This window comes from Callorhinus ursinus, unplaced genomic scaffold (genome assembly GCF_003265705.2).
Source record: "Callorhinus ursinus isolate GAN/ISIS: 27379988/994484 unplaced genomic scaffold, GSC_fseal_2.0 scaffold76, whole genome shotgun sequence".
NCBI lineage: Eukaryota > Metazoa > Chordata > Mammalia > Carnivora > Otariidae > Callorhinus > Callorhinus ursinus.
Window position 1 is genome coordinate 664,705 of NW_027397138.1, and position 10,139 is coordinate 674,843.

Consider the following 10,139-nt stretch of genomic DNA (forward strand, 5'->3'; position numbering starts at 1 on the left):
AACTCAAGAGCTGGAAGCTCAATTGACTGAGCCACCCAGGTGTCTCCTTACCATGGCTTTCATGGCCCCACATATCTGACCTCAGACTAACTCTGACTTCATTCCCTCCCACTCTTTCTCCACACCCCTCTGCCCCCTCATTATTTCCCAGCTATACTGATCTACTTTTGGATTTCTAAAATGCACAGTACACTGTTTTCTTTTCTTACGTTTATCTACCTGGAAAACTCCCTTTCTCACACCACTCAGTCATCTGCTCAGAAGTCTTGTAAGACTTTCCCTGACTATTCTACCTAAAGTAGCCCCTTTCTGTCACTCTGTCACCTTTATTCTTTTTTAAAAATGCTTATTCCTACTTGATATATTTAGTATCTCTATGCCCTGTAGAATAAAAAAAAAAATGTTTTTGTCCTTGGTTCCTGATACAGAGATTCAAAAACTCTGGGAATTTCTTAAGTGACAAGTGTCTTTGTTATACCAAGAGTGGGACCCCCTAGATAGCTTCAGGATGAAGGCTGGTAGCAGAAAAACCAAACAAGTCATTAGCATTAGAAATTTTAGCCCCACACCCCGACCTCAGGAGAAGGGAGGGGTTGGAGACTGAGTTCATTTACTAATGGCCAATGATTGAATAAATCGTAAGTACCTGATGAAACCTTCATAAAAACTCTTGAACAATGAGGTTCCAGGAGCATCCAGAGTGGTCATAGAAGCCCCTTTATATTTTGCCCTATGTATCTCTTCCATTTGGCTGTTTCTGAGTTGTATCCTCTATTAAAAAAAAAAAAAAAGAAAAAAAACTCTCACAACTAACTGTAAGCATAACTCACTTTCCTGAGTTTTGTGAGTTGTTCTAGCAAATTAATAAATGTGAGGAAAAAGGGTCATGGAAACTCCATTTGTAGTTGACTGGGCAGAAGTAAAAAAACCTACCTTCAGGATGCCTGGGATTAAGGTAGGGGCAGTCATGTGGGAGCTGGCCGCTTAAAGTGTGGGGCTTGCACTATCTCCAGCCTAGTCAGCAGCAGAACTGAATTGATTGTACGACACCCAGTTGACCCAGGAAAATTGAGTTTAAGTTCCCATAAAAACACTTGATAAAGATATTTAATAATCTGTTGAACGTCTATTACAAAGCTATAATCATCAAGACAGTATGGTACTGGCATAAAAACAGACACATAGATCAATGGAACAGAACAGAAAACCCAGAAATGGACCCTCAACTCTGGTCAACTAATCTTCAACAAAGCAGGATGTCCAATGGAAAAACGCAGTCTCTTCATCAAATGGTGTTGGGATAATTGGACAGCCACATGCAGAAGAATGAAATTGGACCATTTCCTTACACCACACACAAAAACAGACTCAAACAGGCCTAAATGTGAGACAGGAATCCATCAAAATCCTTGAGGAGAACACAGGCAGCAACCTCTTCCACCTCTCAGCTGCAGCAACTTCTTCCTAGACACATCGCCAAAGGCAAGGCCCTTGCAAGGGCAAAAATGAACTGTTGGGACTTCATCAAGATAAAAAGCTTTTGCATAGCAAAGGAAACAGTCAACAAAACCAAAAGACAACCGAAAGAATGGGAGAAGATATTTGCAAATGACTATCAGATAAAGGCTAGTATCCAAAATCTATAAAGAACTTATCAAACTCAACACCCAAAGAACAAATAATCCAATCAAGAAATGGGCAGAAGACATGAGCAGACAGTTCTGCAAAGATGACATCCAAATGGCCAACAGACACATGGAAAAAGTGCTCAACATCACTTGGCATCAGGGAAATACAAATCAAGAACCACAATGAGATAACACCTCACACCAGTCAGAATGGCTAAAATTAACAAGTCAGAAAACGACAGATGTTGGCGAGGATGCGGAGAAAGGGGAACTGTCCTACACTGCTGGTGGGAATGCAAGCTGGTGCAACCACTCTGGAAAACAGTATGGAGGTTCCTCAAACAGTTGAAAATAGAGCTACCCTACGACCCAGCAATTGCACTACTGGGTATTTACCCTGAAGATACAAATGTAGTGATCCGAAGGAGTATGTGCACCCCAATGTTTATAGCAGCAATGTCCACAATAGCCAAACTATGGAAAGAGCCTAGATGTCCATCAACAGATGAATGGATAAAGAAAATGTGGTGTGTGTGTGTGTATACACACACAATGGACTATTATGCAGCCACTTGCAACGACCATAGGGAAAGAGAGGAAAAAATGAAACAAGACAAAACCAGAGAGGGAGACAAACCATAAGAGACTCTTACTCTCAGGAAACAAACTGAGGGTTGCTGGAGTGGTGGGGGGTGGGAGGGATGGGGTGGCTGGGTGATAGACATTGGGGAGGGTATGTGCTATGGTGAGCGCTGTGAATTGTGTAAGACTGATGAATTACAGACCTGTACCCCTAAAACAAATAATACATTATATGTTAAAAAAATAAATCTGTTGAATGAATTAATTATATAGTTCCTCTGCAAAACAGGAAAAACTGCACATTGTCTATAAAATTGAATTATTCTATTCAAGTAAATTATAGTTACATATATTTATAAAATATAAATTACAAAATATAATTTCCTTTATACCAAACAACAAAGAGCACAAATGTCATAGAGAGACTGTGCAGAAAGGATTAACATAGCAGACATGCGACTGCTATACTTAGAGATGTCTGCTTTCAAAGCTGGTTCTTGGCTGGTGTCTGGTAACTTGAATTTTGGGAATGTTCCAACTACTGTCACCATGACTTGTGAGTCCCCAGGACCAGCCCAGGGTTCGATGATTTGCTAGAAGGACTGACAGGACTCAGCATATAGTTATACTCATCTCTAGGATTTATTACAACAAAGGGATACAAAGGAAAATAGCAAAAGCAAAAGACCCATGGGGGTGAAGTCTGTAAGATATCAGGCACAAGCTTTCAAAATTCCTCTCTAGCTGCTTACAGGATGTGCTTAATTCCTCCAGCAACTAATAGTGACAACTTTTGTGAAGTGTTTTCTACCAAGGTCCCTTAGACTCAGTGGCCAAGGTTTTCACTGGGTGCTGGTTACATTCCTGACTCCCAGAAAGAAAGCTGGTGTTCAGAATAAACCACACTATACACACAGTTTAGGCAGAGTGAGGTACTCATCATTTAAAGTCTTAGTGTATGAAATTGTTTACCATTTAAGTCCATAGCTGCCTATCAAGAGCTAACCCTGCCAAGAGACCTTTCTCAAGATAGCAGCCATCTGAGATGACAGAAGATTTCAAGTGAATTCTTTTTGCTTTCAGTGCCACATGCCATTCAATCATGGGTACCTGAGAACTACTGAAGGGCAAAGTATCTTTCAAGCAGAATTAGGCCCTCCCCCCCATATACATGCAATATATACATATGCAAAATAAAAACAACCACAAACCTCAAACTTGCATGGTACTTTACAATTTACATTTCCTTTATCTTAGTTGATCCTCACAACAATCCTGACAAGTAAGAAAGTATCTTCACTTTAGAGTTCAGAAAAATGTATTTGGAATTTTTCAGAACACTGAACATAGAACCTCAGATTTGTCAACATATTTTTTCCAAGCACACTCATATTCTCCTTTAGTTATTACAAGAACCACTGAAGGAAGCATAGCAAATATTATTGTTTCCATTTTGTAGGTGAAAAAAACAAGCTAAGAAAACTTAAACCATTTGCTTAAGGTCTCACAGCTATTATCCTTAATATCCTGAGTCTAACTCCTAATCAGTATGCTTTCCAAGACCCCAAGCATTCAATAAGTATTCTTCCAACTAAAATGATATGATTCTAAGAGAAACTTTCAGAATTGAAGGCAAAATGTTTTACCTGATCACTTTCTTCCCTGGTAACTTTAGTTCCTACTTAGGAACACTTATGATTCAAGTTATTTATTGAACATCTCTGTGTATGGCACTGCATTAAGTATGAAGGATGATAAGAAGTGTGTATTATTTGACTTCTTTTCAAATGGAATGAGCAACATGGCTTGAAGAAATCCGGTACATAAAAACTTAAATACAATTTAGCAAAACCATACTCAACTATATAGAAAAAAATAATATAGTATGTGCAAAATGGGGTTTTTCCAGGAATGTTTAAAACCGAGTGAACATTAGAACACCCATTTCACTTTAATGTGAAAATCCATATGATCATCAACAAATGCAAAAAAGTAATCAATAAAATTCAATATCGAGCCATTATTAAAGAACTATTTTCCTACAGTAATAAGAAAATTTACCAAAAAACATGACAACATATTTAATGGTACAAATTTAAAACATTCCTTTTAAATTCAGGAACAAGGAAAGATATCTGCAAGGCAACTTCTAGTCAAAGTTGTGCTGCATTTCATAGCCTGCATATTAAGGTAATGAAAGGAAGTAATAAATGTTAAGATTGAAAACAATAAAAATTTCACAGGTTATGATCATCTAAATAGAAAATACCAAAGAATCCTCAATTATTAGAATTAGAGTTTAGGACAAATTGCTGAGTGAAATTAATATGAAAGAATGTATAACAGTACTGTATAACAGCTAGAAAACGGCACTTATGAAAATATATAAAAAATAAACTAAAAAATAAATTTAATAAATGATATACAAGACCTGAAATTATAAAATTTTACTGAAAAATGTTAAAGTTCAAAAAAACTGGAGTAACAAAACACAAGATTCATATCTTAAAGGCATTGGTTATTACCAAATTGAACTGGAAATTCAATGCAGTTTCAGTTGAAATTCCAATAGATTTTATAATTTCTATTAAAGAACAGCAAAGGACCAAGAATAGCTAACACTTCTCTTGAAGGAACAAGGAAGACAGGCAGGTACTCTCTCAGAAATATAAAAAGGAGAATCCTTAATTAAGTGAGTATAGATACAAGGAGAGAGAAATACAACCATGGAACAAAGAGCCCAGTAAAACAAACATACACATACAGAAATATACTGATAGCTAGAAATGCAAACCATTGGGGAAAGATAAATTTAACAAGTAATGTTGGAGAAATTGCATATCTTAAGTAGAAACATTAAACTAGATCCCTACCACACAGCACACAAATTAACTTCGCGCATATTAAGGACTTAAAAGGTCCCAATTTAAAAACTTGTAGAAAAAATACATAATAATTTCATTAATGGCCTTTGCTATAAGAATATCTTAACCAAAAAGCACTGAACATAAAAAGGAAACACTAATAAATTTCACCCCACGAACATTAGTAGCTCCCATCAAGAGATCTTAGACAAGTGAAAGACAAGCCAAAGATTAATTAGAATACAGCATTAACATCCAGAATACACAATGACTATAAATCAGTAGGAAAAGACAAACCGATTAAAGACAGGCAAAAGACACAAGTATTCCACAGAAGAAAAAAACTATTAGCAAAGTTATGAAAAAGTAAAACGTGCATCTTCTCCACTGATCAGGGGAGCACACGCGAGAACAAGAACAGGAGAGCATTTCACACTCTCTTCTTGGCAAAAATTCAAACGTGAGACAATACCACCTGTTCAAGAGGATATGGATTAAAGGGAACTGTTGGTGGGAACATACTGGTACAATTGCTTTGGAAAACCATTCAGCATTATCAAAGAAAGCCAAAGATGCACCCTCTATGACCCTGCCATTTCAATCACAGGTCTGTTTGCTGAACTATTTTCTCTCTTTATTCTTTTAAAAAAAAAAAAATTATGTCCTTAGTCACTAAACATATTCCACAACCCACCACCCAGTTGTAACCCACAGCCCAGTTTGCAGTTTATATATTTATTTTTAAAAATATTTTATTTATGTACTTGACAGAGAGAGAGACAGCAAGAGCAGGAAAACAAGCAAGGGAAGTGGGAGAGGGAGAGGCAGGCTTTCCGCTCAGCAGGAGCCTGATGTAGGGCTCTATCCCAGGACGCTGGGATCATGACCAGAGCCAAAGGCAGAAGCTTAATGACTGAGCCACCTAGGCGCCCCTCAATTTGCAGTTTAAACCACTGATGCCCCTCTCAAACATTTTGGGTTTTGGGACCCCTTTACATTCTTAAAAATTACTGAAGACCCCAAAAAGCTTTTTCTTCATGTGGGTTATATCTAAATGTTAACATACTTCCTAATTTAAAAACGATACACCCATGATGTTACCATAAATATAATTTTTGAACGAAAAATGACTGTCATCCAAAAAAATGAAAAGAGTGACTTTTTTTTAAAATACATTTTTACAGATCTCTTTAATTTTTAACTTAAAGAAGGCTGCTGGATTCTTATATCTGCTTCTGCATTCACTCTGCTGGATATGCTATTTTGGTTGATATACAAGAAAAGCTGGTCTCCCACAAAGTGGCTGCGTAAGGAAGGTAATAGTAGACCCTCTTGTGAGGGCCTCAGGCATCCCCAAAGGTCTTCGGACCATGCTTTGAAAACTGTTGCTTTAGAGAAATTTTTGCACTTGTGGAACACGTAGGGATGATCACGAGAATTGTTTTTGAATGCCTGGCAAACCAGTGAACAACAAAACTGGCTCTACCATTTACTAGTTGTGTAAACTTGACTTAACCTCTGTGCCTCATTTTGCTCATTCAAAAATGGAAATACTAATGAGTTACTATATGAAAAGCATTTAAAACCATGACTGCCAGATAATACTATATATTTTATATTCTCAAAATGTATGGTGGTGGTATGTATGAGAGAAAAAGCAGGAAGAAGCAAGAAGAAGCATAAAGTTATCCATTTTATTATTCTCAAAGATAAATCTTTTATATATTTAGTATTAAAAAATCTATGATATATTAATAAACCTTTTAAGAGAAAAAAATATGGAGTACATTAGTTACAGGGCCTGGTTAAAAAGGCAGAGAGACCAGTCAGGAGATTAGCATTAAGTCCAAAGTGACAGAAGAGTTCTGACTATGGATACTGAGAAAATAAGAAAGGAAAGATACTCTTCTATTTCAAGACTATGCTGCCTATACTTCTACTTAACGTCACTGTGCCCAGTCATAGCTGCTTTCCTGAGGTGGCCACTACGGAAAGGATACACAGCAATCACTCAGTCCATGTTACCTGCTGTTGTTACTCTTCTTGCTGCTGTTGCAAAAAACAATCTGAACTTACACCTCCTTCCACACTGTTCACATTTGAGATTTACATAGTCGCTGCTTTCTCAAGAATGCCATTTGTGAATTTGCCTGTTAAAAATCCTTGCCTAATAAAAGCATCTCTATTTACTATATAGCAAGCTCCAAGCTGGGTCTATGAGTGATGAGTGTTGAATACATATGAATTTTTTAAATATGATTGTTAATACAACCCTAAAATCTGAATATGAATAGCCTTTGAGTTTATGCTGTAGTTTTAAAGGTATTTTTGTGTTCTCTTATTTTATGATTGGCTGTTTGCTAAGCTAAATGCTTTTTAAATTTTGTTGGAAATGCCAGCCTTATTTCTTACAGGACAGTTAAACTGAGCAGGGCCATTTCTTATACACTAATAAAGTAAATTTAGTCATTTTTGTTTTGAAACTGACTTCCAAATTAGACATTTTGATGTAGCAAGTCAAATTAAGAAGGTCATTACACTTTTGATTTGCAAAAGATCCTATATATTTGAAAAGTGTATTCTTGATATTTAGAATACAATTAAAGCTGAGCTTAGCATGTAAAAATATATATGCTTTTCTACTAAACACTCTAGGAAATTTATGCCCAGGCCACCTTAAGGAATAAGGGTTGACAGCACATCCCAGTACCACTGCTCAGCTAGGTGGACTTAGCAGAGTACAACTCAATTAACACAGGAGTATTTCTTGCTCAGTCTCTAAGTGCTAAATTTTGAAAGCAGTGAAAAGCCACCTTCTCCCATTTAAATTTAATCACAACTCCTATATAATCTCATCCATCTACTTAGGGACACTTCCTCCTAATAGTTCCTCTTTTTATATTCCCTTTTACCAAACTAATTCCGGAATGAACTCTTAAGTGCTTCATTCATTCCTTCTCCTTAATCTTCCCTGACTGCCCTGCAATCTCGACTCCCATTATGCAGAAACTGAGTTACTTCGGGCCTCATTATCATAAACCTTAAGTCACCAAAAGCTGAAACTGAGGAAAACTGTGTTCCCCAAGGTGACTGCTCTTAATGCTCCCTAAACTTCTCCCCGTTAGAGTCTATGACATAACTTTACCCTGAGAGTTCCCTGTTTTCTTCCCTCACTTCTTTTTTCACGTTTTTACCTACTTCCACAATTCATCTCACCCAACTCTACCACCACACGACCTCTGCTCATTCCTAATTATTTAGTTTCCTGAAAGCTCCTATTATCTTGGCATATACCTAGAAACGCCTGTGGTGCCTTTTTCTTCTTTTCTTTTCAGTTCTTGTGCCAAGCATTTACAATTCCTTTCCCACCCAGCTAGCTAGCTCCATTTCCCGACTAGGAAACTGTTTCTAGCTTACACCCAAGAACTACTAACCATTCATGCCTAAGTTATTCTACCATAGCAGCATTTATCAAACTGAACTGCGTAACAGCCTAATTACATGCAGTTTCTCCTCAGTGTCTTCTCCTTCAACGCAGGGATTCTACCTCATTCACCTGTGTAATCTTAGAGACTCAAAGTATGCCAGGCACTCCGCTTTAGCTAAATGAAGATACAACGGCTCTCACTTGAGCCTCCCCCCATTTTCTGCCTATTCCCAATGTGGCGGATCCCCAAACACTAAGCGCTGACATTCCAATTCGACAGATAGTGACTGAACCGGCTGGTGGCCCCTGGAGAGGCGAAAACAATGTTTAGGTTCAGCTCTCCCTGTCGCCTCTCTAGAACGGCATGTACACGCTGCACAGTAACACCGGAGGCGGAAAGCGCGCGCTCTGGGTACAAGCAAGAACAAAGTCACTGGGAATATGCGACGGGAGGCACTGCAGGCAATGGAATCAGCACAAGCAGCAACTAGTAAGCACTCGATCCTGAGGACTATTCAACAGCTGCCAATTAAGCCAACTCAGGGGCCTACCTGGTCTCGGCGAGTTTCCAAGAGGGGCCGTTACACCCACGTGACCAAAGCTGCACTGTTTTCCCAAGGCCAGGGCGTGGGTAGACACCCTAGCGAATCCTGGTAAAGTTCGGCAACCTGCGCTGCTAGGCCGGAAGGTGAAAGGAGCAGAGGGGATGGACGGGCCAGGCCTGTTTCGAGGTAAGGGTGCAGCCTCCACAGAGGAGCAGTGAACATCCGGGGAGCAAGGGGCATCCCCGGCCGTTCCCCAGAATGGGGTGAGACTCTGGGCCCAGAGCGCTTTGAAGGGTGAGGAAAAGCAAAGAGGCGCCAGGACTGAGCCTATTTGAACGTCAGCCGCTTCTTACCGAGATCTGAGAACGAGAAGTCGCAGAGACCGACGCTGCCGCCATCTTCCTGCCTACCCAGAGGGCCTCCGCAGCCCTGGGGGGATCCGGGTTCTCGAGCTCTTCCTTAAGATTCGAGAGCCGCCCACCAGGGGCGACCCTAAGCCGAACCCCTGATGGAAGGGGCTTGGGGTATTGGTGCCGGGTCTAGAAACCCCTGCACACACCCCCACAGGGGCACCCACGCTCGGAGTGCACACTGAAAAGGCAACACGTCCTAACGGGCGTCTTGAGTAGCCAATCAAAAAAGCGGACGTCTTCCGGTAGTAGGAGAGAATCCGCCTCTTCCCTCGCTGACGTCACAAGGTAGCGCATCGCTGAAACTGCGGGGGCTGCTAACGCTGCCGACTACCGCACGGCTCTGAGGACTCTACAAAGGGGCGGGCCGCATCGAGGAGGAAATGTTGGCTATGGGTTGTGATGTCTCCAGTGGCAATGGGATAGAATGACTGAAACAATAAAAGCAAGTGCGAAGTTCAAACACTCCATCAGTTCCCTTGGACTAAACGCCGGAGAGAGCGTGAGCTCGAGTCGGAGACGCCTCTCTAGGTGAAGTACTTAGATTTTGACCAATAACAAAATAGAATGTGGAGGGGCTTTGGTGACTTTGCCCAATAGAAGTCAAGGGAAAAAAGAGTGGAGGCAGAGAGTAAACCTTCACGAACACTTGCCCAATTGGATTGGGGCGTTCTCACTCAAAC

General features: G+C 39.8%; 1 protein-coding gene across 3 annotated transcripts in view; it reads right to left on the reverse strand.

Moving 5' to 3' along the window:
* CEP57 (centrosomal protein 57) overlaps nucleotides 1-9,681 on the reverse strand; it is a 37,985-nt gene extending 28,304 nt beyond the window's left edge. Inside the window, exon 1 of one of the 3 annotated variants that reach the window (XM_025893427.2) lies at nucleotides 9,400-9,681. In XM_025893427.2, the coding sequence (XP_025749212.2) occupies nucleotides 9,400-9,444 (45 nt within the window). In that variant the 5' untranslated portion in view covers nucleotides 9,445-9,681. Of the gene's footprint in view, nucleotides 1-646; nucleotides 739-9,052; nucleotides 9,333-9,399 lie in introns of those variants that run through there. The other 2 variants (XM_073887147.1, XM_073887148.1) reach the window with 2 other exon arrangements.
* Nucleotides 9,682-10,139: the final 458 nt, after the last annotated feature.